The sequence below is a fragment of the Thermothelomyces heterothallicus genome (genome assembly GCF_042370625.1).
Source record: "Thermothelomyces heterothallicus CBS 202.75 unplaced genomic scaffold P884_scaffold_6, whole genome shotgun sequence".
NCBI lineage: Eukaryota > Fungi > Ascomycota > Sordariomycetes > Sordariales > Chaetomiaceae > Thermothelomyces > Thermothelomyces heterothallicus.
In genome coordinates this window covers 153,708-181,504 of record NW_027192567.1, presented here as the reverse complement: position 1 = coordinate 181,504, position 27,797 = coordinate 153,708, and the positions used below count along the sequence as shown (strand labels likewise).

The following is a 27,797-nucleotide window of genomic DNA, read 5'->3' as shown; positions in this document are numbered from 1 at the left end:
ATATATATGGCGTTTGATTAATATATATACTGTACCCACAAGAGGTATGTGCTTACCTGATGTGTGGATGACAGACATGCATCACGTAGTGTACTGCAAATGACGGGAACTCTGCTACGGTCCGACACCAGAAGCCGAACTAGCCCGGCCTCCAGCATCATATAACTATGTAAACTATGTAATGTCGTAACCAGAAATGGCCACGACGGTCAGATAAGCCGCACTAGAAAGATGTGAGGGTGATGCTCCCCCATGAGGCCTTAGTCGCCGTTCCCGCGTTGGGAGCATGTGCCTGGCCGTTCCTCGTCCCTGTAGATCAATTCAGCGTGGACTTCTCACCAGCCGCTCAACTGGACACGAAGCAGAGATAGGATTGCAATCGGCAAATATCTTTCAACGCAGATGCGTTGAAATTTGACACTAATCCGAACACCATGTCGGCCCAGGCGACCGCATCGAACGGGGGCCTGGTCTTGTCTGGTAGATCGCGAATATGATGTACCTTAACCTATGTAGGTGATACTGTACGGATCCGTACTTCGTGCATACCTCAAGCACCTCTCTGGACATGTAATTTTAGTGTATCGGGCAGTTTTACGGATAACAGGGGTCGGGAAACCCAGGCGCCAAGCATGCCACTCGTGGCACCTACTAGTAAGTTGCGATGCAACTATCGGGGTCCATCTCCCGACACAATCGACGTCAACATTCATCGATCTGCGGGAAGCGCTAGCTTATCGGTACCCGGCCCCACCAATCTGCGCCGCTCGTCTCGCGAATTCGTCGTTGGAGCGGGAGTCAACAAGCCTCAGCGCAGCAAATGCCCCGCTAATCGCCCGCCTCCCTCACAAATTGGTTTGTTTCTTTTAGGGACCTACTCTCATATCAACCGTCGTGTTGACTAAAAAAAAAGAAAATGCGTACAGCCAACTTTAGGTTCTGGGCCCGTACCAAGACTTGAGGTGTTGGCAGTCGACATACATGGAGGCGCACGATGGCCCGGCGCGTGACGCCGGCCAACGCCTGCCGCCTGAGACAGACAGCGGCTCGGGCTTCTACCGGCTGGGGACGAACCAGAGCAGCGCCAGCATTTTTGAGGATGTGGAGATGGCTCAAGATGAGGTAAGAAGCGGCGGTCATGCATGCACGCACCACTCGGCAGTCGCTAACGCAAAAGGACGCAGCTCTTTGCTGGACCCGTCGCCGAGTCTCTCCCGACGAGCGTCTCTGCTTTCAGTCACCGCCGCGCCCGTGCCGACTCGACAACGAGCTTCTCCTTCTACCAAGACGAGGGTGAGCTTGGCGAGCTTGGGGAACCGGAGCAGGCTGTCCCTCTTGCCGACGGACGCCTCTCGGTAGGTGACCTCGACGAGCTACCATTCGACGAAGAGTTCGAAGAACAAGACGATTCAACCGACATGGAGCGCAGCTCTATTTACGACGACCATGACTTTCTCCGCAGGACTTCGACGCAATCGAGGGGTTCGGTTCACAGCAGGCTACTCAGGCGGGATAGCGGCGTTTCAGCCGGCAGCGGCTATGGGGCAGCCCGCCACAGCCAAAAGGTGTACATGGTGAACGAGGACCTTTATATCGTCATTGCGGGCTTTCGGACGAGCGTTGCTGGGCTCGCGCTCTACGTCCTTCTCTGTCTCTTCACGTGCGGTCTCGGCTGGCTAGTCTTCCGCTGGTTGCCTCGCTGGCACGTTAGGCTGGTTGGCAAATCGTCGCCCCTTCGCGATTGCGATTGGGTCGTCGTCGAGAATCAGTGGAACGAAATCGCAATATTGGACGTGGAGTCCAAACCGTATGGGCGGCCACTCTCGACCGTGTTCGGAGCGCCGGGGAAGATGACCTCGTACCAGTTTACGGACGAAGATCACGACCCGATTCTGCACGACCTTCGAATGATCAGTTATCGTTACGTCCGGTTTTTCTTTCATCCTACAAGAGACAAATTCCTGCTCGCTGCCGGATGGAAGGATCCCCTGTGGTCAAACGTCCGAGAGATCCGCGCCGGCATCACGAGCGAAGAGAAGACTCACCGCGACGTCGTTTTTGGCGACAATCTGATCGATATCGAGCAGAAGTCGATGTTCCGTCTGCTCGTGGATGAGGTATGTTCTTGCTTCGCTGGTGTCGATTTCGCGTGACTTATCCGCGGTTAGGTTTTCCATCCTTTTTACGTGTTCCAAATAGCCAGTCTGATACTCTGGTCACTTGACGAGTATTATTACTACGCCGCCGCCATTTTCGTCATATCTGTGGGCAGTATCACTACCACACTTATTGAGACTAGAGATGTAAGTCCTCCTCCTCCTCCTCCTCCTCCTCCTCCTTCTGCTTGTTGTTGTTATTATCATCCGGTAGAAAGGAAGAAAAGTGAGAGCTGCGAATTGTGGCTGACGGTCCAAGACCATGAGAAGGCTTCGTGAGATCTCTCGGTTTGTCTGCGACGTTCGAGTTCTTCGCAGCGGATTCTGTACGCTCTCCGTCATCCTAGTATTGAGAAGCCAACTGCTGACCACACTCAGGGCGGAACATTCCCTCGAGCGATCTTGTCCCGGGTGACGTATACGAAGTCAGTGACCCAAGCCTCGGCCAATTTCCAGCAGACAGCCTCCTCCTTAGCGGCGATTGCATTGTAAATGAGAGCATGCTCACTGGTGAATCTGTCCCCGTGTCCAAGACTCCGGCGACCGATGAGACGCTTCGAAAGCTAGACTTGGCAGCATCGACTATGCTCCCGGACGTAGCTAAGCATTTCTTGTTCTGTGGCACCAAGATTATTCGTGCTCGGCGACCGCAGGAGAACCAGGATGAAGAAGCCGTGGCCCTTGCTATGGTTGTGAGGACGGGTTTCAATACTACTAAGGGCGCTTTAGTTCGCTCCATGCTCTTCCCCAAGCCATCGGGTTTCAAATTTTACAGGGACTCGTTCCGATACATAGCCGTCATGGCTTGCGTGGCGCTACTCGGATTCACTGCCTCATTCATCAACTTCATTAGGCTCGGACTGGAGTGGCATTTGATTGTCGTTCGTGCCCTCGACCTCATAACGATTGTGGTTCCGCCGGCCCTGCCGGCGACCCTTACCATCGGCACTAGCTTCGCCCTCGGCCGGCTGAAGAAGAAGCAAATATTCTGCATCAGCCCGCAGAGGGTGAACGTGGGAGGCAAGCTCGACCTCATGTGCTTCGACAAAACCGGGACCCTGACAGAAGAAGGGCTCGACATCCTGGGGGTGCGAGTTGTTTCGCGAGCCGACAACCGATTTAGCAAGCTGTTGGCCAGTCCCCGGGACCTTGCCCCGGACCAGAGCGCCGGTGCTGAGGACAAAGACGAGAGAGACACGCGGACCGCAACACTATACACTATGGCAACGTGCCATTCCCTGCGGACCGTGGATGGCCACCCCGTTGGCGATCCCCTCGATCTGAAAATGTTTGAATTCACGGGCTGGACTTTTGAGGAAGGGAATATGGGGGGAGCAAATGCCGATGATGAAGAACAAGGAAATCTCCGTCCCTCTGTTGCCAGGCCACCAACGGACTTCAGACAACAAGCGGACGGAACAGGCCAGGGGTCTGTCACAAATGTAAGTCGCGCTTCACGACTTTTTGTGGTCCTGCCACTCCTGACGTTTGCTAGGATCCCCTCGAACTCGGTGTTATTAAATCTTTCGAGTTTGTCTCCCAGCTGCGGCGTGCTAGTGTCATTGTGAGGACGTTCGGCCAGCCCAGCGGTGACATCTATGTCAAAGGAGCTCCTGAATGCATGCGGGATATTTGCAGACCGGAGACATGTAAGCTCTAGCCCCATTCTAACCCCAGTTTGCAATCGGACCGCTAACCCACTCCAAGTCCCTGCCGACTACGAAGAGCTTCTATCTCAGTATACACACAAAGGGTACCGTGTTATTGGGTGCGCAACAAAGCACATCAAGAAGCTCAGCTGGGTCAAGGCCCAGAAGATGAAACGAAGCGAGGTTGAGTCAGACCTCGAGTTCGTCGGATTCATCATCTTCGAAAACAAGTTGAAGCCTACCACGGTCGCGGTCCTCAAGGAGCTCCTCGACTCTAACATTGGCACCGTTATGGTTACCGGCGACAACATTCTGACTGCCGTTAGCGTCGCGAGGGAGTGCGGCATGATCAGCAAGACTGCGCACTGTTTCGTTCCTCGGTTCCTTACCGGTGACGCAACAGACCCAAACGCGAGCCTCCAGTGGGAGAGCATCGACAACCAGGCCTACAAGCTCGACGCTAAGACTCTGCTGCCCCTGCCAGCTCCGCCGGAACACGATGCATCTTTGCCATACGACATCTCAAACCTGCGCAACTACTCGATTGCTGTCAGCGGTGATGTCTTCCGCTGGGTGGTCGACTTTGCGCCCCCCGAAGTTCTGCGGAGGATGCTCGTCGCCGGCAAGGTCTTTGCACGCATGTCTCCGGACGAGAAGCACGAACTGGTGGAGAAGCTGCAGAGCATTGACTATTCGTGTGGTTTCTGCGGCGACGGCGCAAACGACTGTGGCGCCCTCAAGGCAGCCGACGTAGGCATCTCCCTCTCGGAAGCCGAGGCGTCCGTGGCGGCCCCGTTTACCTCTCGGGTGTTTGACATCCGATGCGTGCCCGAGGTGATTCGGGAGGGACGGGCGGCGCTTGTAACCAGCTTCAGCTGCTTCAAGTACATGAGCCTGTACTCGGCCATTCAGTTCACCTCGGTGAGCTTTTTGTACGCCTCGGCTTCCAACCTAGGCGACTTCCAGTTTCTCTTCATCGACCTGGCCTTGATCCTGCCCATTGCCGTCTTCATGAGCTGGGCAGGACCTTTCCCAGAGCTGTGCCGCAAGAAGCCGACAGCAGATCTCGTCTCGCGCAAGATTCTCACTCCGCTCTTGGGTCAGATTGTCATATGCATCGTGATCCAAGCGGCCGCATACGTGGCTGTCCGCAAGCAGCCGTGGTTTATCCCGCCCGTTATCGACCCCGACAAGTCGAACATTGTGAACTCAGAGAACACGGCCTTGTTCCTGACCTCTTGCTTTGAATACATCCTGTCAGGAGTGGTGCTGAATGCCGGCCGGCCCTTCAGGCACTCGGCGTTGCACAATTGTATGTCTACCGCCCCGCCCCGTCCTTCCACCCCAACCCGCATTTGAAACTGACCCGATGACCAGGGCCGTTTGTCGCAACCGTAGCCATCACCCTCGGCATCTCGCTGGTAATGGTGATCAGTCCGCCGGCGTGGCTGTCCAGCTTCATGCAATTGACCTATCTCAGCTGGGACTTCAAGCTTGTGATCATTGGGCTTGGGGTAGTGTACTTTGTTTTGGGGTGGGCAGGGGAGCATCTAGTGTTCCAGGGCCTTGCGCGACTGATTGGGAAGTTGAAGGTGTCGGTGCTCAAGCGGACCAAAGTGCGGAAGCAGTACAAGGTAATTCAGGAGCAAATGTTGTTTTAGGGCTTATAGGATCTATAGCAAAGAAGTGAATCCGCTGTTTTGCCTCGCACTAGCATGGCATTATGATCTTGAATCAGCGGAGCCTATCGAGATCCTCAAGCCGAAGCGAGCTGTGCGTGCTGCCCCAAGACCATCGGCCCTGTGGGTTGATCAAGATCTGACCAAGTGTATCCTTCCATGCTAAGCATAGTTTGGCAATCTAATGATGGCGTTGAATTTCGGCGCCGCTGTTACCACTAGATGCACCCTTAATTTGGACGGCTCAGTCGTGTATTCACACGCAAGTTTGGGTACTAAACTGGTCACTGCCATGGTTATGAGGGCCGATCGATGTCTGACGGGGTGCGTAGCAGCCCACTCATGGCTCGTGGACAACCCGTGTCGGTCCACCTCCTGGCTTCAAACTTCCGGTTACACTGTTTTACCGTGCTCAAGATGTCGTCTCGCCATCTGGGATCTCCCGCCTTAGCATCAAGAAGGCAAAAAAAAAAAAAAAAAAAAAAAAAACTAAAATAAAAAAAACTCTGAACCTGCAAAGAGGCAGGCAACATGGCAGTGAATTCCTGTTTTACCCCCGCCAAACTGCGGTCCCAAGGAATAGAAGAAACAGGCAAGGCGAAGGAGGTCTATGTAATCCTTGGCGGCGGCCGATTTAAGTTGGGATCTTGTGCTGTAGTTCTGGCTGAGCTGGTCTTTCTCGTCCTAACCTCCATCTTGCAAAGAGGATTCTGCCAGCGAGTTTTGTTGCAGTTGAGCTTCGGGTTGGTCGGCAAGTTGCGAGGGCACAAACGCAACGAGGTTAGGATTCGTCAAGACGAATCGGCGAATTGACTCGAGGGTACGTCGTATTGGTGGTATATGTACAATGCTCCTCGCCCCAAGCAAAGCGCCCTCGTCTATTTTCTTCCCTTGCGCATTTAGTGTTCCCAAGGATGCTTCCAGCCGAGAAGAACGGGCCCTGAAAGATAGGGTTAGCTGAATCTTGCGGAATGAGCGACTTGTTACGTGTGTGTGTGTGAGCCGTACCGTCTTTCTTTGCGCGGTAGAAAATCTGCAACATCTCGGTCAGCGCCCAGCGCAAGAAGACTCTCAAGGAAAGCCGCCACGTACCCAGAACCACATTGATGCACCCAGGCCCGTGGCCAGGTAGCGGTAGATCGGGCGAACGGGGGGTCCGCCGGCGGCCATTGCGTGCGTGTTTACCTCTGAAAACGGATCGTCAGGGCCAATTCGAAAGATGGAGAGTCGGAGTGCATACAAACCCTCGGAAATCTGGATTGGAGGCGTGCACCGGTGGTGGGTGGATGGTTTGTCGCGAATGAATGACCTGGGACTGGTCGAGGTTCGAGGTCGGCAAGCAGTTGAAGCTGGTGGCCCTCTCGACCGCCAAGGGTTTGGGTACGCTGCGTTATCGACCTAAGCCGCAGTGGAGCATGACAATCGGCTCGCTCTGCTTGGCGGGTGCTGGTCTGTGCATGACGGCACTTGTCCAGCAAGGTGCAAGCCACCCCACGCACGGGCTTGGCAAAAGCAATGGATCATCTTGTCGCCGCGCGCTTCCTCTTCTCTAACTGCACCGAACATAAGGAACTTCGGGAGGTTGTCATTCCTATTGTGTGTAGCATTCGAGAGGAGACACACAATTAGGCCTCCTAGCTTGCCATGTCACCTATTATTTCTTCTTGAAGAACCCGCGCTTCTTCCTAACTCCCTGATTACCGTCATTCTTTTTACTCCAACACCTGTTCAATCTCGCGTCGCATCGCATTCCAACATTGAGTGAGGTGTCAGCAGCGAGCGGGAACGAATCGCGGATCAACAATCTCGCTTCCGTCTCACAAACAACCGACTACAGGCGACCATGAGTATTCTCGAGTCTAGAGAGCCAGGCTCTGCGCCTTCGCCCCGGAGCTTTGCCATCGCCCACCAGCGGCCGAGGAATAGCTTCGTGGGCTGCTCGCGGATCACCGATTACGAGGTGCTGAACAAGCTCGGCGAGGGCACTTTCGGGTTGGTTCTTGCGATTCTGCTCCGTTGGATGGGTTTCGCACTAACATCCGCCGCTAGTGAGGTCCACCGGGCGAGGTCAAAGAAGACCGGTGCTCTAGTTGCACTGAAGAAAATCATTATGCACAACGAGAAGGATGGCGTTAGTACCCCCTCCACTCAGGCGCTGTTCATGTCTGGTTTCCCTAACTGTGTCTCAGTTTCCCATCACGGCACTCCGAGAAATTAAGCTGCTCAAGCTCCTTTCTCACAAAAATGTCTTGAGCCTGGAGGATATGGCGGTTGAGCACCCAGCAAGGAGCTGCAAGTTCCCACCCCCGCCGGACCCCTTACTGTACAAGTCCGCCCGCTAACTTCTCCCTGCAGCCGACAAGCGTAAGAAGCCGATCATGTACATGGTCACCCCTTATATGGACCACGACCTCTCTGGCCTGCTTGACAACCCTTCCGTGCACTTCACCGAGCCCCAGATCAAGTGCTACATGCTCCAGCTCCTAGAAGGCCTGAAGTATCTCCACGAAAACCACATTCTACACAGAGACATGAAGGCCGCCAACCTTCTAATCAACAACAAGGGTATTCTTCAGATTGCGGATTTTGGCCTCGCACGACACTACGATGGGGAAGTGCCGAAGCCTGGCCGGGGTGGTGGTGAGGGGCGGCGAGATTACACAAGCTTGGTTGTGACTCGCTGGTATCGGCCCCCTGAGCTGCTGATGCACTTGAAACGGTACACAACAGCTATCGACATGTGGGGCGTTGGGTAAGACCTGACCTCCGATCCGCTCTCATCACACACGGCTTACACTAACCCTGGTAGATGTGTATTCGGCGAGATGCTCGTTGGCAAGCCTATTCTTGCCGGAGAAAGTGATGGCCACCAGCTCGAAATCATTTTTGATCTCTGTGGGACGCCCACGGATGAGAACATGCCCGGCTGGCGGTCCCTCCCCGGCGCAGAGGCCTTGCAATCTCGGCCTAGACAGGGAAATCTGTCGCAAAGGTTTCGAGAGTACGGCCCCGGCGCCGTCTCGCTTCTCAAAGAACTCCTCAAACTCGACTGGCGTAGCCGCATCAACGCCATCGATGCCCTCAAACATCCGTATTTTGCCACCCCCCCATTACCAGCCAAACCCCACGAGCTTCCATCATTCGAAGAGAGCCACGAGCTTGACCGACGAAAATTCCACGACCGAAGAGCGGCGCTGCCGCCGGCCCCGAAGGGCGGCACGGTTGGTCGGGGCGGCCCCCATGACGGCCCGAACGCGTCGTTCAACAGCGACGGCTTTGGCGGTAGGAACGGCGTCAACGGTGGCCGCTACCCGCGGAACAGCCGTGGGCCGGATGACAGGGTGCCGGCATGGCACAGGGACCGGGGCTTACCCCCTCGGCCGCCGCCTCCCGCCGACGGCGACCATCCGGATGGTTACCGCGACGTTAGAAGCGGGAGACCGCGCGGCGGCGGAGGCGGCGGTCGGCAGGACGTCGACACGTACATCCCAAGCTACGACCGGGATGGGCCTAGGAGGGATGACCGGCGGCCGCCGCCGCCGAGGAGGGACGATAGGGATATCCGGCGGCATGACTGGGGGGACCGGAGACGGGATTACGACGACCGGTCGCGCAATAGCCGGACGAGGAGCAGAAGCCGCTCGCCAATTCGGGATTGGGATAGGGATAGGGATCGCGAGCGCGATCGTGACCGGGACAGGGATAGAGATAGGGATCGAGACCGCGACCTGTACCGCAGGTAGAATCTGCGGGGCCCGCGGTGGTTCTAATCGGTGGTAATTGTCCTTTCTCCTCAGCATACCCCTTCTTTCTTGTCCAGTCTTGATTTGATCTTTAAAAGAGACTCCCCTCGGCTTTTACGGTTGTATGCGTTCGGGAGATGGGTGTCCGACATTAGCTGTTCGTTCGGTTGTACGTTTGACGAGACGATGAGGGTTTTCACCGCTTAGGGCTGTGGATTGTACGCCATCACGGAATCGTTTCGTTCCGGCCGCGGGCGTAATAGGGGGTTGGTGTTCCATTCAGGGCCCTAGCCCTGGTATCCTACACATCTCAGGTTAACAGGCGGGGGTGCGGGAGGTTTGACGGGACACGGCAGTGATGACAAAAAAAGGTCCGCTGTCATGATTATTACTACAGAATTACCTAACAAGCCATCCTTGGGGCTTGCGACCCCCCTTAAAGTAATGAAACAGAAAAGCGGAATGAGAACGCCCAGTAGACGAGGCATTAACGAAAAGTGGAGGAGGAAGGCCGCCGTGAGTGTGTCCCTCTTCTCACTTCAGTCGCCCTCCTTTCCCTCCCTAACACCGTGACCGAACATGATGAACCTGATCACCCTCGATTTAGACCAGCCCGTTTTCCCCCGATGACTCCTCGTGAATGGTATCCTCCACCCGCACACCTACAGGCGGCGGTCTCTGCCGTGAGCTCTTACCCATCGACGACGACGATGTGGACATAACAGGAGTCGCGATTCTATGCCAGCTGCCGCCGCCGAGGGCGGAGGACCTGGACGAGCCTTTGTGGGAATCGGAAGCTTCGTCGGATGAGGACCAATAGACGGCCGAGTCAGCATGCTTGTCTTTGCCCTTTCCCATTCCCCCCTCTCTGTCTTTGCTGCTGCTACCGTGCTTGTAGCCGAGGCGTGATCCGAAGTCGCCGCGTCGGGGCCTGTCTTCTTGCCTGCGGTTGGCGCGCATGTGTTGACGGCGCGGCCGCAGGAACGGAAACCAGGCGCGCAGGACCTGGAGGGCGCTGCGAGTTAGGAGGGCAATGATCGTGCCAGTGCACGCCCCGATGACGAGGGCGAAGCTAAACTACGTCGCGTTAGACGGGCCTCATGTGAGGGTGTGTTTGGCACCGGCGGCACTCACGTAGATGAGGAGGGGCTGGGATGGCGGTTATCAGTATCCTTGTTGACGTCAAAACGGGAGCCAGGTTCCCTTGCCTCCAGCTCGTCGTACAGATTCAGGGCCACCTCCCAAGCCCACGCGGCGATGTGCCATGGAATGAGGAAAGGCGTTATGGCTATGCGTAGAATGCCATTGCCAGCTGAGGAAGCGGCCGAAAAGACCGTCGAGAACACGGACCTGACGGCGCCAAAGGAGGTCTGGATGACCCAGAGGATGGGAGCGGCGGCGACTGCTAGAACGAATGCTATTACCCCGAGGGCCTTGCCAACGTAGCGGGCGATGTCTTCAAGTTCCAGATCCATGAGGCAGAGACGGCCCAGGCGGTACATAGGGCCTAGAATGACGCCAATGTCTCCTAAAAGGTCGGATATCGGACCCGAGCAATCTTCACCGGTTGGAATGGCAGGACAAGTCCCCGTGTCGTCAAGACCTGGGCTGGCTAGAGGACTGCCAGTGGAGTACGCGACCGAAGTCAAATCCAGGGCCGGGCAGACGCTCATAGCTCTCAGCCCAGCGTCAGTGCACTAATAAATCAATGAGAATTGATGTTGGCTTAACCAGAGAACGAGTGTCAGGCAACGTTTAGTAAAAAGCTCTTAAAGACAAGAGTATTATTGAGCAGTTGGCGGATGACGGGAGGGAGAAGAACGTTTTGATCTGGAGCATGCACCTGGAGAAGGGAGCATTCTTAATTGGGCTGCTCCTACCTACCTTCCTGGGTTGCTATCGGACGGCACCGGCAGCTCGGCGTGCGAAGGAGCGGATGGAGAGGAAGGAAGCGCCAGTGGTGTGTTCATGAGTGGTTGGTGACGTCGGTCACCCCAGGTGGGCACCTTGCCGCATCAGGGCAGGTTTGCAGCGGTACGTACCTTCCAAGCAAGTATTCCGTACCCTGTAGGTTACCCCATAGTGTATGTACTGTCTGAAAAACATTTCACCATACTGTACTATACTTCTAGGATGTGTATCTTGCTCCCATTGAGTGTATTTACATTCATAAGAGCTCACTCACAGATTTATAGAGTAAAGCCATAACCGTTTTCAGCCCCACAAAAAAGAAGGGCAGGAAAGCATATGGTCGGTTTGGGTTCCCCCACTGAGAACCAAAAGGCCTGGTACCAGCTCGCCTAGTTAACACCGGCATTGTATCAAGTCAAGGGTTGAAAGCTCGGGTTTGAGCTCAACCCAGACTGACAACCTCACCACAAGACGCAGCACCGACTCAGGCCCACACGGGCAGCTCGGCGCCAGCCTTGAGCACCAAGAAGATGGACAACGCAATGGAGATTGACACTCCCAACGATACCGCAGCGGGAGAAGGCGAAGGGAGAGAGAAGGCAACAACGACAACAGCCAAGAGGAAGGCGCACCCAACACCGAACCCAGACCCCCGCGCGAGGGGCCCTAACCGGACGCGCACCCTCGCGACCCTCACCATCAAGAATCCGCCCTGGTCGTACGCCCACCTAACTCTCGCTAACCCCTCCCCCATCGTGGAGGCGACATCAACGTCGACATCGGCATCGACATCAACAACAGATGCGGCAAAGACAACGGCGGCCATTCCTGAAGCAACCCCGGTCCTGGACATGCTCGAGATCCGAGCGTATCTGACAGCCGCGCTGCGGCAGTTCCTGGGGGACACGGGCGCGGCGATCCCCGTCGACATCCTGGCGGTAGGTGGGCGCGACGGCGACGGCGACGGCGACGGCGTGTGGGTGCGGGTGCCACGGCAGGATCTGAACCTCTTCGTGGGGGCCGTGACCGCGTTCGCGGGGCAACTTACCTCTTCGACCGTCGACAGCGGACAGGGCGGGAAAAAGGAGAGGATGGTGTTGCAGGTCAAAGCTGCCGGGAACTGGCTGGGCAGTTTGCTTGGACGTGGACAGGAGGGCAAGTTGTGGGCAGGTTCGGACACTAGCGATAAAGGGGGGGGTTGATGCGAGTTGACGCGACCTGGGTCTGTGTTTTGATCCATTTGCATTTAGCTACCTAGCTATATGGCGTCTTGATCTGCCATGCCGTGGTACGGCGTAGGATTGAGCGCCTGGTCGCAAATTATCTCCCCCATTGGGCTGCGACAAGCGGAGGGCGGAAGCGCGGGCAGATAGGTCTGTCTGTTCCAGCAGAGAATCTCTCAGGCACAGTTGTCGGCACTATGCCGTCCGGAAACACCATCACAAACCCAACCCCAACCCCACCCCCCGGGCCTCCCTTCTCGGACAATCTCTATGCACTGCATTATATGCAGTGATATATCCAGATCTTGCGGGGTTCTTTCCCGGAAGATTTAGCAATGCCTTCACATCAGCGCCGACATGATAGAGTTTTGAGCATAAGCCTAGTATCACGTTAGCAGGGTGATTGAAAGATGCTTGGTTGTTGAAAAAAAAAAATGCTTACCATGGGCCGGATGTTGGGGTGGGGAACGGCGTCGAACTGCGAAAACCTGAGCTTGTAGTCCGGGCCGATGTTGATGTATGCTCCCCTGTTCTCCGTCATGTCGCAATACTTGGGCGCTGAGAAGACTGAGGCCATCCGTCAGGATTGTCTGCTAAAAAAAAAAAAAAAAAAAAAAGAGGGGAGGGGAGGGGAGAGGAGAGTTGCGCCGTGGGGACAAAACTCACCAGTGATGCATTTCCCGTCGTGTTCCTTCTCGTAGCCCGCCATCCTGACCTCGTGACTACGGATGATCGCCTCCAGGCCGTTCTTCTCGCAGAACCGCTTTGTGACATCGGGGCCGAACTGCATGCCCACGCCGCGTTTGCTGGGCCCTCTGCCAGGCTCACTCTGCGGATCTGTCCACAGCATTTCCATCATGAGGCCAGACTGACCAGGCTGCCGTTGCTTATGCCTATCAAACTTCCGGATATCATCTAAGGTCACGTTGTCGTCCGAGAAGAGACCGCCGTGTAGCACGAAGTACTTCTTGCCGATCAAAGTTGCCAAGGGCAAGGCCGAAAAGCTCTCCGAGAACAACTTGAAGATGCTGATGCTCGATATTAGCACACATAGGAGGCTCCGGGAGAACAAGTCCGGGATGGCTTACCGCTCGTTATACTTGGCCTTGCACTCGCCCTCAAAGCCATACACCTTATTCATGTCATCTGTCTCGTGGTTGCCGCGGTTGATGAAGAAGCAATTCGGCCGCAACCACTTGTTGGCGTAGAGCAGCAGCGCAATCTCGGTCGACCAGGAGCCTCTATCCACAAAATCGCCATTGAACAGATACCAGTGCTTCTCGCTCGGAGTGCCGTTTAACCTGAACAGCTCCATGAGGTCAAAGTATTGTCCTATCGGTTTGTTTAGTACATCAGCAGTGCCCGGGCAGCAGCGGGGCCAAGTAGACGCACCGTGAGTGTCACCGCAGACGGTGAGTTCCACGCCCTCGGGGATGTCGACCTCGACCATGGTGGGCTCGTCATATACAATCTTCTTGACTGCCAGAATGATCTGGTAGACGTATTTCTTGTGTATTGTCTTGCCGTTCTTGAACCTCTCGGTCATGTCGTCGATGAACTCCTGCGTCATCTCCCCTTCTAACCGGACCCCGTCATATGAGGGCTCCACCACGATCGCATCCACGTCAAGCCCCTCTGCCGCCGATGGCTCGTCCCCGACCTCGATGGCCGCGAAGAAGGCAAGCTGCCGCACGATCTTTTCGCACTCCACCAGCTTGAGCTTGGCGTCCTTGTTGCCCGGGTCGATCTTGACGCATGTCTTGAAGTCCCTGACGGCGTCCTTGGGCTTCAGGATGGCGGCGTACGCTGTCGCTCTCCGGTAATAGGCCTGGCGCGAGAAGAACCCGTCAGCCTCGCGCGGTGGTGTGGGGGGGCTGGCCTTGGGAGGTCGCGCACCTTGACGAAGCTCGGGTTAAGCTCGATCGCCTTTGTGGCATCTCTGATCGCGAAACCGTACGCTTCCGTTTTCAGGTATGCCTGCTCGCGGAAAAGACACAATCAGTCGACCCGACCAAGGACCGCTGGCTGACAAGAGGTCGGCCGCAAAGGGTTTGGATGCGAACCTGGGATCTGTTGGACCAAAAGGTCGGCTCCTTGTCGTTCAGCTCGATAGCGCGGGTGTAGAACTCAATCGCGGTCGGCCAGTCGTGGGCGGCAAACGCTTTATTGCCTTGGTTCTTGAGCTCTATAGCCCTCTCCTCTGGGGTCGTCATGATTGGATTCTGCGCAGATGCTACCTTCGCTGTGGGAACATGTAGGTCTCGGTTTGCGCTCCAAGATTAATAGTATTAGACGGGCCTACCGGTCAGGTTAAGGATCGGGGGCGGGAGAAGGGCACGATTTCGACGTCAGTTGTGTGGCAAGCGCACTGATGAAGCCGGGATCCGAGATAGCACAACCGAGTTCCGTCGAGTTCTGCGGGCTGACTGGCGTTGCGCTAACCGGAGGCCAAACTTAGAATAAGTCTTGGCTTAAGTTTGCAGGGTAGGGGTGCTTGTTTCTGATAAAGGCATCCAAGACTCCGCATGCATATATGCGTTAGCGTAGCCGGGGCCACTCTCGGCGGCGCTCCGATATCTCGATGCCTGCTAGCACGGGTTCGTGTCCGCACCACGACCTTTCAGATTCCCAACGAGGTGGATAAAGTGAGGTAGTGCCACGTGCAAGCAGAATAAGGGAGGTTTGCTGGATGGTTTTTTAAAGGGGTGTCGTGCATGTACTTGCGGTAATGCCAGGTTTTGTCGTCAAAAACACATGGGAGGTGCTCTTGAACGGGTCTGGCAGAAAGACGAATGCGACAGAGTAGGAGATAGTTGCATGTCGTGAGCCGTAATCACTTGTAGTCGGTCCCAACTTGGTCCAAGAGGAAAAACCTTCCCTCGTCGAGAGAGGGCGCCATAAATCAAACTGCCATGCTAGCATGCCGTCTATCGGCCCCTATTTCTTTCGGTCTCGTCATCACTATCATCCATGAACCCTACTTCTAAGCTGTTTTGTTTGTTAGCGTTGGGATTCCGTAAGCGGCTGAGGGACTATGCCATCGAAAACTGACTCTCTGCTCAGCCGTGTCGTGCTGTCAATGCCATTGCCACGTTGCTGATTCAATGTCCTCCTGGCAGCGCTCTCGTCTACGTCGTCCAGCTCCTCTCCATCATCCGAATCGAATGAGCTCCGATCAGCCACCGTAACGCGATTCGAGGCCCTAGCTCGCCAAGCGGACTGTGCCAGGAAGCGAACTACAACGCCGTGCAGCCTCGCGCGGAGGGACAATGTCTGGTTCGAGATCGTCTCGAGCGGGAGGTACTGGCTATATCGATTTCGATAGCGTTGCCAAAGGGGAACGAGGACGAAGGTTGTGACGAGGAAGAGGATGAGTGAGATGATCGCCGGAACGATCAGGGTCTAGAAAAAGGGTCAGAACGACGCGAGAAGACGGGAAGTGAACTGGCCTCTCGGGGGCAACGGAACACTCACCTTTATGGCCGCAAACGTTGATCCCATTGTCGCCTCCTGCTTGGCAAGAGTGCGGGAGCAGGGGGGAAGGGGGGTGCGGTTTAACGTTTCTGCCCCGTATTGATATCCTCGACAGCTCGTCAGCGAGATGCGGAGACGGGTGTTCGTGCGTCGTGTTCGTCGTCGTCGTCGTCGTCGTCGCCGCCGCCGCAGCCGCTGGACAACACCACTCCTGATTGGAGCTACGGACTGTCCTCGAATCGACACCAACAATGGTGTTGAAGATCCTCAGCGTTTAGAGTTTCAGCCGAGGTGGCTCGGGACTGCATGCAAGCTGACGACGCGGTCATGCAATGCAATTGTCGGGTCGCGTTGCTTGGCACTCCTTACATCGGGTTGAATGCCATGTGGACTTCCTTGGCATCCCGCTTTTCCCAGCAGGCCCGTCCCGTACAACCACTGTACGGATTACATCCGGAGTGTACTGTATTCCGTACTTGGTATGGATTACATAAGCGGCGTCGGCCAGGCTGGCCAGAAAGATTATTGTACGGATTATTTATTTCTACGGAGTATATTCCGTACACATAGTTTCCTCCCTGCGCCGAGCTCGAGTGATCGATGATCTGGCTTTGTGCCTTCCTGGATGTGCTATGAGCCTCTCCGCGCCCGTTGCTCGGGGTAAGGCCCTTCGACCTCTTCGCGGCGGTTTTGGGAAGTTTCTTCCGACTGGCCGTCAAACAGAAGAGCACACAGAGCCAAAAATAATCACCGACAGCAGGGGCTTGTTGAAGGTGGGCGATGGCTGGTTGGATTAGCCGTAACCCGTACTCCGTAGGGCAATTCGCCACGAAAGGCTGCGTGTTCTTCACATGCTTAACGGTGTACCGATTAGATAAACTTTACATTCTGCTCTACTTCTGAGTGCGTTGAACAACGAACATAAAAAGGAGATGCGACTCTCAACCTGAAGTTGCATGGGATAACTAATGTGTACTTTGTACCTCGATCTGGTCGGGTCGGACCCTGGAGAATGCGGGGTTTTGAGTGCAGCCGGGATCAGAACGGCAGAGCACAGGCCACAGACCGCGGCTTGCCCCTGCTCACCTGCCTGCGTCGCGCGGTGAAGAACCCAGGGGGCTGATCCAAGCTAGGCCCGTTTCAGACCACGGCGCGCCCACCCCCCCCCCCCCCCTTTTGCGACTCCCTTGTTGATTCGATTCTGCCATCTCGCAGTCGTATGGCCGGGACAGTTCACAAGGGGATACCCGGCACCGCATTCATTTACTCGGTCGGAAGATCGTCGCGGCGTTAGCGGGGACATTCTAACTCGTTCCTTTTCGACGTCGACGGCGTACTGTACGGATTACAGCACAACACTCGTTCTCTTCGTGTCTCTTCGGTTCCTGCGCTCCTTACTCGCAAAGCAGCTTGAGCCAAGCCGTCATTGTGACAGAAAACAGCCCAGCGTCGGCCAATTTTCGCTTGGCTGGCCCGAACGACGCGATTGAAGACGGCGCCTTTGCCGACCCCCCCATCCGGCCACAACTGGTCGACGATCCCGCCGCGAGAGCCGGATATCCGCAGCCCGTATGTCAGAAATCCAGTTCCAGTCGGCCTTTCCGCTTTATGTACTTCCAGTATCTATCTGCTACGACCCTCGTCCTCATGCTAACTTAACCATTCTCGGTTCATGCACAGGAGCAAAACCCCCCCCTTCCCTTGCGCTGCGACGACACACCTCCACACCCTGGCTTCTTGCCCAAGAAGATGATGCAATGCGCCCTGGTTCTGAGACGCAGAGTCCATTGACGGCCACATATCACTACTACTACCTCGCAAGTCGGCTCACACTTACCGCACACATTGATTGACGGCCGTGTGTTGTGAGAGGCTGCTGCCGCGAAACCAAACACGGGCGGCTCCCTGCCTGTCCACAAAGAAGCCGCTGTTGTTTCACGAGATCCCGCCGACACCATGTCTTCCTACGACAAGTCCCGCGCCTCCGCAGGCGGGAAGGCCTCCTCATTCTTCCACAGGTCCAAGAACAAAGCCGACAAACGGAGCGCGGGCGAGGACGGTCGACATCTGTCCGCCGACACCGACTCGGGCTCCGTGAATTCGCGCCACTCGCGCCATAAGCGAGACTCTTCGGTTGTATCGCTGGACCGCCCCAGCTCCGCCGGGTCCGGCATCAACATGACGGCCGGCGTCATGACGACCATCCCGTACGACACCGTCGGCGCGGACGGGCGCTCGCCGCTACCTGTCGACTACCCACCCCAGCCCGACCAGATGCCGGGTCGAAGAGAGCCGCTACCACACCAGCTAAACAAGGCGACGACCGATTTTCACCAATACCCCTCCTTTGATCCGTCGACCGTGCGTCCCACGAGTCCCTACCCTTCCGGGCCCCGCCCGCCGCCGCCGCCCGCCGCAGCCAACATCACAATGGCTACTACCGGGCGCCAGGCCCAGTATCAACAATGGGGCCCGCCGAGAGAGGGCAGCCTGGCGGGGTCTTACAACTCTCGCTATAACTCATATACGCCGTCCGGAGGACGCAGTTCGGGCGACACGTCGAGCATCACGTCAGGTAATGCAGCATCCTATCACGACCAGGTTGCCGGCCATCGCTCATCCAGAGTAGCACTGCCTAGTGTCTCGTCCCAATCTTCCTATCTGTCCCCGCACTCGCCCAGGGAGAACCGCCTAGCCAAGTTTCCTTCCGGATACCAGACGAGCGAGGGATTTTACTTTCCGAAACCGGACGACGACAACGTCATCGAGCAGATGTTTCTGGCGCTCATGCAGAAACGCGGGTGGCACAACCTTCCCGACCAAGCCAAGCGCCAGATGACTGCCTATCCGCCGGAGAAGAAATGGACCCTGATCTATCAAGACCGCCTTACCGAGTGGCAGGGGGAGCAAAAGCGCAGGCAGACCGCCAGGATCGGCCAATACAGCAATGTCGACCTCGCCCAGGCGCCCGACGAGGAGGGCAGCCCCGAATGGTATGTACGCAAGGTCATGGAGAACTCGCTCGACAGCAAGGGCTTTGGCAGTCTGGAGGTCAACCTGCGGACGCAACAGATCGGCTGGGTGAGGCGGTTCATCGAGTGCCAGGGCCAGGTGGCTCTGACCAACGTCCTCATGAAGATCAACCGCAAGACGGGCATGGGCCCGGGGCTGGACTCGTCCAAGGGCGGGGAGAAGAACCTCGACCGGGAGTACGACATCGTCAAGTGCCTGAAGGCCCTGATGAACAACAAGTTCGGCGCGGACGACGCGCTGGCTCACCAGCCGGTCCTCGTCGCCCTGGCCACGTCTCTCATCTCTCCCCGCATCACGACGAGAAAGCTCGTCAGCGAAGTCCTGACCTTCCTCTGCCACTGGGATGAAGGCAAGGGCCACCTGAAGGTGATCGAGGCCATGGACGTCGCCAAGAACCAGCAGGGAGAGAACGGCCGTTTCGACGCCTGGATGCGCCTCGTCGAGGTCACCATTGACGGCCGCGGAAAGATGGGCAGTCTCGTGGGCGCGAGCGAGGAGATGCGCAGCGGGGGTATCGGCATGGAGAACCTGCTGATGGAATATGTCGTGGCCACCCTCATCCTGGTCAACATGATGATCGATGCCGCCGAGAAAGACCTCCAGATGCGCGTCCATATACGGGCCCAGTTCACGGCCTGCGGCATCAAGCGCATGCTGAACAAGATGGAGGCGTTCCAGTATGAGTTGATCGACAAGCAGATCGAGCGCTTCCGGACCAACGAGGCCATCGACTACGAGGACATGCTGGAGAGGGAGAACAGCAGCATCAAGGACAGCGTAGAAGGAGAGGTTAGAGACCTCAATGACCCCGTCCAGATTGTAGATGCGATCCAGCAGCGGCTGAAGGGCACCAAAACCCAAGACTACTTTATATCTGCCCTGCAGCATCTGCTCCTCATCCGGGATAATGACAGCGAGGAACGTCTCCGCATGTTCCAGCTCGTCGATTCGATGCTGAGCTACGTCGCCATGGACCGGCGCTTGCCGGACATGGACTTCAAGCAGAGTCTCAACTTTACCGTCCAGAGCCTGCTCGATAAGTTGCACACCGACTCGGAAGCCCGCCAGGCCTTTGAGGAAGCCACCGAGACGCGGCGCATCGCCGAGGCGGCGATGGCAGAGAGGGACGAGCTGAGGGAGAAGCTGGCCATGGGCGCCGACGGGCTGGTTGCCAAACTCCAAAAGCAAATCGACGAGCAGGCCAGGTTCATCGAAGCACAAAGGAGACAGGCCGAAGGACTGAAAGCCGAGCTGGAGAATCTCCAGACGCTCAGGGCCAAGGAAGCACAGCGATATGAGCTCGAGACGCGCGAACTGTACCTCATGCTCCGCGACGCCCAGGACGTCGCAGCATCCAACGCCGCCATGGGGACGAAGCTAGGCAGTGGCGATCCCGCTCGCATGCAGGGCATCCTGGACCGGGAGAAGCTCATGGAACGCCTCCAGATGCAGATCGAGCGACAAAAGACGATCTACAAGCTCGAAGGCAAGGTTTGGGGCGCAACCATCAGTCCCTCCGACAAGCTGCGGGCGCTGCGGGAAGAGATGGATGGCTACGGGAGTTCGGAGCCCGGCGCGGGCAGCCCGCCAAGGGATTTTGCCAACAGCATGCTCGGAAGTGTCAAAAGATCGATCCGCATCCCCAGGAAACCTGTTGGCGCCCGTCGGGAACCGATCGGGGACGTCGTGGAAGAGGTCGACGATGTCGCCGAGAAAGAGGATGGAGAGGAGGAGGACGTCATCTACGAGAAGCCGCGGCTGGTCGAGTTCAAGCGCCCGGTTGTGGACCCAAAGAAGGCCGCGGCCGGCATGTTCAACGAGCTCCAGGACAGAGTCAAGAAAGTCGACGGCAGCGATTCAGAGGACGGGGACGGCGTCACGACCGGCCCATCTCACCCGAGTCTGGAGTCGCAATCTCCCCTCACTCCCAGCGACATCGAGCCTCCCAAGATCGAAGTCACCGACACCACCCCGCCGGCTGCCGCCCCGGTCTCTGGGGGTCCTCCTCCTCCATCTCCCCCTCCCCCCCCTCTGCCTGGCCAAATCCCCGGTGCGCCTCCCCCGGCTCCTGGGATTGGGGGCGGTCCCCCTCCCCCACCGCCGCCTCCCTTGCCCGGCAAGATCCCGGGCGCACCACCCCCTATGGCCGGTGCTCCTCCTCCCCCTCCTCCCCCCCCTCCTCCTCCAATGCCCGGCAAAGTCCCCGGCGCACCTCCTCCAGTGGGCGGTGGGCCGCCGCCGCCGCCGCCGCCGCCGCCGCCTCCTCTGCCCGGTGCCAGAGGCGTGCCTCCCCCACCGCCTCCTCCGATGCCCGTGCCGGGCGCAATGTCAGGTCACTTCCTGTCCCGGCAGGACAACCTCACACCTACGCCGTCCCTCGGTTTGTCGATTGTTCGGCCTAAGAAGAAACTCAAGGCGTTCCACTGGGAGAAGGTGGACTCGCCGCTCACGACTCACTGGGCCGCCCACACGCCATCTGCGGAAGAGAGAGAAGAGAAGTACCTCGAACTCAGCCGGAAAGGCATCCTTGACGAAGTCGAGAAGTTGTTTATGGCAAAGGAGACCAAGCAGATCGGCCACGGGGCGGGGAAGAAGGACGATAAGAAGCAGATCATCTCGAACGATCTGCGGAAAGCATATGGTAAGCCGAAACCGGAACGTTGGAACCGACGGAGAGACAACAACACACGGGCGTGCAGCTAACGTTGGACAGAAATCGCCTTTGCCAAATTCTCGCAGTATTCTGTCGAGAAGATTGTTCAGATGATCATCCACTGCGACAGCGAAGTGCTTGATAACCCCGTAGTCATGGACTTTCTGCAGAAGGACGATCTCTGCAACATCCCCGACAACATCTCGAAGCAGCTCGCACCATACAGCAAGGACTGGACCGGCCCGGAGGCGAACAAGGAGAACAGAGAGCAGGACCCGGCCGAGCTCACCAGGCAAGATCAGATCTACCTGCAGACGGCGTTTGAGCTGCACCATTACTGGAAGAGCCGGATGAGGGCCCTTTCGTTGACGCGGAGCTTCGAATCCGAGTATGACGAGATCACGGAAAAGATGCGCCAGGTCGTCGCGGTCTCGGAGTCGCTGAGGGACTCGGTGTCGTTGATGAACGTTCTCGGCCTCATTCTGGATATCGGTAACTACATGAACGACCCGAACAAGCAGGCGCGCGGTTTCAAGCTGTCGTCGCTCGCCAGGTTGGGCATGGTCAAGGACGACAAGAACCAGTCGACGCTGGCCGACCTTGTCGAGCGCATTGTCCGGAACCAGTATCCGGAGTGGGAAAACTTCACCGAGGACATTGCGGGCGTGTTGACGGCGCAGAAGATCAACATCGACCAGCTGCAGGCCGACGCGAAGAAGTACATCGACAACATCAACAACGTGCAGAGGGCTCTCGACTCGGGCAGCCTTTCGGATCCCAAGAAGTTCCACCCGCAGGATCGGGTCCTGCAGATCGTCGGGCGTTGCATGAAGGACGCGCGGCGCAAGGCCGAGCAGATGCAGGTCTACCTGGAGGAGATGGTGCGGACGTACAACGACATCATGATCTTCTACGGCGAGGACCCGACCGACGAGAACGCGCGGCGGGACTTCTTCGCCAAGCTGGCGCACTTCATCACCGAGTGGAAGAAATCGTACGTCAAGAACTCGCAGCTCGAGGAACAGCGGCGCAAGAACGAGGCGTCCATGAAGCGCAAGAACGCGCTGAAGGCCGCCCAGGCGTCCTCGGAGAACAACCCGGCCTCGCCGACCAGCACCGGGGCGATGGACAGCCTGCTCGAGAAGCTCCGGGCGGCGGCGCCGCAGGCAAGAGACCAGCGAGACAGGCGCCGCCGCGCGCGCCTCAAGGATCGCCATCAAGTACGCGTCGCGTCCGGGCAGAAGATGCCGGACATCGCCCAGCTCGCGGGTCTCGACGCGAATCCCTCAGCAACCACCCAGAACGACGCCGGTTCGGCAGCCTCCGGGCAAGCCGCCGACGAAAACGACGACCCCAACAAGGCGACCAAGTCCGACGCTGTCAACTCCGCCACGGGCGGCCAGCCTACCGACGGCGATGGCACGCCAACCGCGGAGAGAGGCGGGGCTGCAACGGAAACGGCAACGGCAACGGCAACGGCAACGGCATCGGCATCGGGAGGAGAAGGAGGAGGAGGAGGAGGAGGAAGAGTGGGAGACGAAGACGACGTGGCACAGCGCGCGGCACTGCTGCTGCAGGGCATGCGTGACGGGGCGGACGACGCGGGCAGCGCGGAGAAGCGGGAGACGCTGCGGCGGTCGCGGCGGCAGACGGCGGACGAGGAGCGGCGGATGCGGAGGCGCAGGCGCGAGATGGCGCAGTCGAGCGCGAGCAACGGCGACGGCGGCGGCGGCGGCGGCGGCGGGGCGAGCCTGAGCCGGGAAGGATCGGTCGTGGACGGCTACGGCGGCAAGGCGGACGAGGAGGTGCCGCCCACGCCGGGACCGCAAGAGATGGCGGCCGCTGTGGCTGCGGCGGGGATCGAGATGCCGGGAAAGCCGGAGGCGCCGGAGCAGGCCGCGAATGAGAGTTAGTTAGTTAGTGAGTGGAGTTCGGTAGCGGAAGTCGTTTTGTTGGAGGTGGTGAAATGGCTTAGCGCTGTTGGAGAAGATGGAGGAGGAAGAGGAGGAGGAGGAGGAGGAGGAGGAGGAGAAGGAGAAGGAGAAGGAGAAGGAGAAGGAGAGAGTGGTGATACCGTACACATGGATGGAGGGATGGATGGAGGCATGGATGGAGGCATGGATACCCGAGCCATATTAAGTACGTAATGTCTACTTAGGCTCTGTTCTCAACAAACTGGATGGTACATACATACATACACATTATTTGACAGCGAGTGGGCTTTGTTTGGCTCGGCTGAGGGGAGATAGAGCCTCAAGTGGGAGCTACTATCTGGATCTCAAGACAGCGCGCTACGCAGTACTTTGGTGATGCTCGAGGTCCCGAAGCACGATCGGGTACCTACCTATCTTGTGAGCTGCATTGCGGTCACGGGGCAACCTCAGGTTCAGGTTGTTGTTTCCCGTTGTGAACAAGGTAACAACACGACTAAACAGTCGAACGGTTTCCCCTTTTGAGCATGCGCTGAAGCACTTGCGGATGGATGCTTTTTGTAAACCCGGATATGTCCGGGTTTATTCGGGGGGATAACAATACATTTAACAGCAGCTTCCTCTTTTTTTTTTTTTTTTTTTTTCCCAACGTCATGTGTGCTTGGTAAAGCCCGGATCGTCAGTCTCCTGCACAAGAGAGAAGGGGCCCCGCTGCCGAGTGCCATGGATTTGCAATTAGCCGCGGAAATCACACCCCAGTGCCCCCACCCCCCACCCAGAGAGTGAGGGGGGAGGAGCCCGAACCAGGCAGGCCCCAAAGGAACGGCAACCCCTCATGGCCCCTCCATCCGTGGAGGTTCTCCAATCTGGTGGCTCCACCAAGACCGTGTAAGTGCGGGAATGGCGCGCTGCGAGACGGAGAAATATGGGATTGGCTGGCTATGTATGCTATGTACATAGTACGGACTTACTTGGTATTTAGTCTCGACGACACGGAGAGGGTCGAGTGATATCGAGGGACTTACGGGGCCAGATTGGAGACAAGACGTATCATCCGTCTCTGGATTTGATTTCTTTTTTTTCTTCTTTTTCTCTTATTCTTTTGAACTACCCTGTGCGGTCGTTTCTCCTATATTGTATATTTCACTAACTACTAACCGGGCTTAACTACGTAGCTCTTAGAAAGGAGGCCTACCTCACTTCGCGCCGCTCGCCCTCCGTCTTCTCCTTCTTCTCCTTCACCCTCATCGACCTCACGAGAACCTCGAATTTGAAGAGATCCTCGAGGATCTTACTTTGAGACCTCCCCTCCGTCCACCTCTCCCTCTTCCTCGTCCTCGTCCTCGTCCTCGTCCTCGTCCTCCCTCTCCTCCTCCCCCTAGTGTACTTGCCCATCCTCTCCACCCCGTCTAGTTAACCCACATCAACCATGTCCTCCTCCTCTCAACAGCAACCGCCCTCCCAGGGTCTCGTTCTGGGCTACTCCAGCCAGCACCCCTTCTCGTCCGTCCGACTCTCGGACCGGGCCTCGGTCCAGGCCCTCCTCGCCACCCTCCTGGACCCGCTCGAGCCCTTCTTCTCCCCGGGCAAGGCGCGGGTGCGGTGCCCGGGCGCGACCGCCGTGCGCTTCGACCAGACGGCCTCCGAGGTCGAGGGGTTCGCGCGCCCGCTCTGGGGGCTGGCCTGCCTGCTGGCCGGCGGCGGCACCTACCGCGGCACCCAGTGGTGGATCGACGGGCTCCGGGCCGGCACCGACCCGGACCGCCCGGCCGAGTACTGGGGCTACCCGGCCGACAACGACCAGCGCATGGTCGAGATGTGCCCCATCGGCTTCGCCCTCGCCGTCGCGCCCCAGATCTGGCAGGGCCTGAGCGAGCGCGAGAAGGCCAACGTGGAGGCCTGGTTGGGCAACAGCATCAATGAGAAGAAGTAGGAGACTTTTTTTGCTCCCTTTGTTTTCCCTTCCTTGTGTTTTGTTTTCTTTTTTTTTTTTTTCCTTTTTTCCTTTTTTCCTTTTTTCCTTTTTCCCTTTATTCCCCTGGCAGATCAAAAGAAAAAGCCCAAGAATGCGCTCGCTGACAGGGTGACAGTATGCCAAACACCAATTGGTTGTGGTTCCGCGTGTTTGCGAATCTCGGGCTGAAAAAGAACGGGGGCAAGTTCTCCCAGGAGAGGCTGGATGCCGATATCAAGCATCTCGACACCTTTTACCGTGGTGACGGCTGGTCGAACGACGGGCCCGAGGGGATCCATCGTGCGTCTCTCTCCCTCCCTCCCTCCCTCCCTCCCTCCCTCTCTCCCTGTCTCCCTCCCTCCCTTCCTCCTCGCGACCGTCGGGAAAGGTCGGCGAAATTGGTATGTGCTTGTGTGCTGACGAACCTACCCTCAACAGAGATGGACTACTACTCGTCCAGCTTTGCCATCCACTTCCTCCAGCTGCTCTACGCCAAGCTGGCCGGCGAGGAAGATCCACAGAATGCAGCCGAGTTCAGGAGGCGAGCTCAGATGGCGGCGCTTGACCTGGCGCACTACTATGATGAACAAGGTACGGCCGCTTTTCGCGAGCAAGCGAGAGAGAGCGTAACTAGGGTAGCTAGGGGAGTCAGGAGGGCTGACTTCTCTGCCAGGACGAGCCATCCCCTTCGGCCGCAGCGTCGGCTACCGGTTCGCCATGGTCTCTTTCTGGGGCGCCCTCGCATACGCCGACGTGGAACTGCCAGCCCCTCTGACCTGGGGCATGGTCAAGGGCATCGTCATGCGCCATCTGAGGTGGTGGCAGACCCAGCACAACATCTGGAGCTCCAGCGGCACGCTGACCATTGGGTACTCATACCCAAACATGTATGTAAGTAGCTCTCTTCTTCCGCACGGGACGAATCCGATGAAGATACTCACGACGGGGAAATCTAGATGGCCGAGAACTACAACAGTCCCGGTAGCCCGGTAAGTTTCAAACAAACAAACCACCCAAGTCACGGCCCAGGATGTCCTAGCGCAAGTAGCTGACGCGGGCAAAAAAATAAATAAATAAATAAAGTACTGGGCCTGCCTGGCCTTCATCTGCCTCGCCGTGCCCGAGACACACCCCTTCTGGACGTCCAAGGAAGAGAATCACTGGGACGTGATTCCCAAGATCAAGGCACTCAAGCACCCAGGGCACATCATGAGGTAACTTTTCCCCCTTTCCTTCATTTTATTCATTTTCAATTCTCCCCCCCTTCGCCGCGGTATCTGACACCAGATTGTTTTTTTTTTCTTCTTCTTTCCTCCACAGCAACCTGGGCGGGCACTGCATGCTGCTCTCCTCCGGACAGGCGTGCTCCTACCCTATGAAGGGCACGCACGCCAAGTACGGCGCGTTCGCCTACTCGTCGGCCTTTGGCTACTCGGTGCCGCCGGGCCTCTTCACGCTCGAGCAGTACGCGCTCGCGTCGCAGCTCGGCTTCTCCGACGACGGGGGCGAGTACTGGAAGACGCGGCGGGTGTCGGACTCGTCGCTGCAGACGCGCGCGGGCGAGCCCGTGCTCGTCTCGCTCTGGTCGCCCTTCGCCGACGTGCACGTCAAGACGTACCTGATCCCGCCGCGCGCCGAGACGCCCAACTGGCACCTGCGCGCCCACCACATCCGCGCCGAGGGGCGCGAGGTGCTGACGGCCGACGGCGGCTTCGCCATCAGCAGCGCGCGCGCCGCCGACGGCCGCCTCCTCGGGCCCTGGGACCCGGCCGCCGGCGAGGGGACCCGCCCGCGGCTCATGGGCAACTACGACCTGCTGACGCCCGAGGCCTGGGCCGACGGCGCCGACGGCGCCTTCGCCGTCTCCAAGGGCGCCGTCGGCGTCCGCGCCCTCGAGGGCCCCGCCGGCCGCAGGACCGCCACCCTGGTCAACGCCGACCCCAACTCCAACCTCGTCGAGAGCCGGACGACCATCCCGACACTGCAGGGGACCGTCCGCAAGGGCGAGAGCGTCTGGTACCTGACGGCCGTGTACGCGAAGCCCGGCGGCGAGGGGGTCAAAAAGGAGGAGTATCTGAGCGGCTGGGACAAGGTACCCGAGGTGCCCGCGTGGTTGAAGGAGGAAATAGGGCTGTGAGGGATTGTAGATTGGTGAGACAGATATCTCATTCTTGTTTCTTTTTTTTTTCCCTTCCTCGTTTCTGTTCGAATACGTATGGCGTGCTGTATTCCAACCCGTCGTTGAATGAGTCTGAATGCGGGTGTGAAACTGTGGTCCGCTTTGTTGAAAACAGATGGAAAAAGACCAAACATTGTCCACCTTTCCGCCTTCCCCCCTTCCAAAGTCCAGGCCTACCAAAGCCGTCCGATCCATGCCTCCGCGTTTCTCGA

General features: G+C 57.6%; 8 protein-coding genes across 8 annotated transcripts; 5 read left to right on the top strand and 3 right to left on the bottom strand.

Annotated features, from left to right (window-relative positions):
* The first annotated feature begins 784 nt into the window (after window positions 1-784).
* P884DRAFT_219745 (uncharacterized protein) lies at window positions 785-5,592 on the top strand. Its single transcript, XM_069439422.1, has 8 exons — window positions 785-1,122; window positions 1,185-2,117; window positions 2,169-2,303; window positions 2,416-2,482; window positions 2,535-3,598; window positions 3,652-3,805; window positions 3,864-5,117; window positions 5,183-5,592. Exons 1-8 carry the CDS (start codon window positions 982-984, stop codon window positions 5,464-5,466), a joined length of 4,032 nt encoding a protein of 1,343 aa, XP_069299115.1. The 5' UTR covers window positions 785-981; the 3' UTR covers window positions 5,467-5,592.
* Window positions 5,593-7,061: 1,469 nt separating this feature from the next.
* Window positions 7,062-9,605, top strand: P884DRAFT_328212 (kinase-like domain-containing protein). Its single transcript, XM_069445585.1, has 5 exons — window positions 7,062-7,476; window positions 7,534-7,615; window positions 7,674-7,776; window positions 7,840-8,236; window positions 8,294-9,605. Exons 1-5 carry the CDS (start codon window positions 7,328-7,330, stop codon window positions 9,225-9,227), a joined length of 1,665 nt encoding a protein of 554 aa, XP_069299114.1. The 5' UTR covers window positions 7,062-7,327; the 3' UTR covers window positions 9,228-9,605.
* Window positions 9,606-9,830: 225 nt separating this feature from the next.
* On the bottom strand, window positions 9,831-11,124 carry P884DRAFT_328211 (uncharacterized protein; the record flags this gene model as incomplete). The annotated part of the gene is made up of 2 exons (XM_069445584.1): window positions 10,362-11,124; window positions 9,831-10,299 (listed from the first exon to the last, which is right to left on the bottom strand). The coding sequence occupies exons 1-2, from the start codon at window positions 10,898-10,900 to the stop codon at window positions 9,831-9,833; spliced, it is 1,008 nt and encodes a 335-aa protein (XP_069299113.1). The 5' UTR covers window positions 10,901-11,124.
* Window positions 11,125-11,442: 318 nt separating this feature from the next.
* P884DRAFT_257032 (uncharacterized protein) lies at window positions 11,443-12,376 on the top strand. Its single transcript, XM_069441106.1, has one exon. The coding sequence runs from the start codon at window positions 11,669-11,671 to the stop codon at window positions 12,338-12,340; it is 672 nt and encodes a 223-aa protein (XP_069299112.1). The 5' UTR covers window positions 11,443-11,668; the 3' UTR covers window positions 12,341-12,376.
* A 326-nt stretch (window positions 12,377-12,702) lies between these two features.
* P884DRAFT_268127 (serine/threonine-protein phosphatase 5) lies at window positions 12,703-14,574 on the bottom strand (the record flags this gene model as incomplete). Its single annotated transcript, XM_069442174.1, has 7 exons — window positions 12,703-12,741; window positions 12,804-12,928; window positions 13,028-13,389; window positions 13,450-13,693; window positions 13,754-14,189; window positions 14,258-14,338; window positions 14,425-14,574. 7 exons carry the CDS (start codon window positions 14,572-14,574, stop codon window positions 12,703-12,705), a joined length of 1,437 nt encoding a protein of 478 aa, XP_069299111.1.
* A 714-nt stretch (window positions 14,575-15,288) lies between these two features.
* Window positions 15,289-15,862, bottom strand: P884DRAFT_298086 (uncharacterized protein; the record flags this gene model as incomplete). The annotated part of the gene is made up of 3 exons (XM_069444573.1): window positions 15,289-15,349; window positions 15,414-15,763; window positions 15,836-15,862. 3 exons carry the CDS (start codon window positions 15,860-15,862, stop codon window positions 15,289-15,291), a joined length of 438 nt encoding a protein of 145 aa, XP_069299110.1.
* A 1,929-nt stretch (window positions 15,863-17,791) lies between these two features.
* On the top strand, window positions 17,792-23,660 carry P884DRAFT_298085 (uncharacterized protein; the record flags this gene model as incomplete). Its single annotated transcript, XM_069444572.1, has 3 exons — window positions 17,792-21,509; window positions 21,582-23,429; window positions 23,497-23,660. The coding sequence occupies 3 exons, from the start codon at window positions 17,792-17,794 to the stop codon at window positions 23,658-23,660; spliced, it is 5,730 nt and encodes a 1,909-aa protein (XP_069299109.1).
* Window positions 23,661-24,471: 811 nt separating this feature from the next.
* On the top strand, window positions 24,472-27,609 carry P884DRAFT_283571 (uncharacterized protein). Its single transcript, XM_069443671.1, has 7 exons — window positions 24,472-25,381; window positions 25,543-25,706; window positions 25,845-25,997; window positions 26,080-26,297; window positions 26,363-26,395; window positions 26,490-26,620; window positions 26,727-27,609. Exons 1-7 carry the CDS (start codon window positions 24,882-24,884, stop codon window positions 27,541-27,543), a joined length of 2,016 nt encoding a protein of 671 aa, XP_069299108.1. The 5' UTR covers window positions 24,472-24,881; the 3' UTR covers window positions 27,544-27,609.
* Window positions 27,610-27,797: the final 188 nt, after the last annotated feature.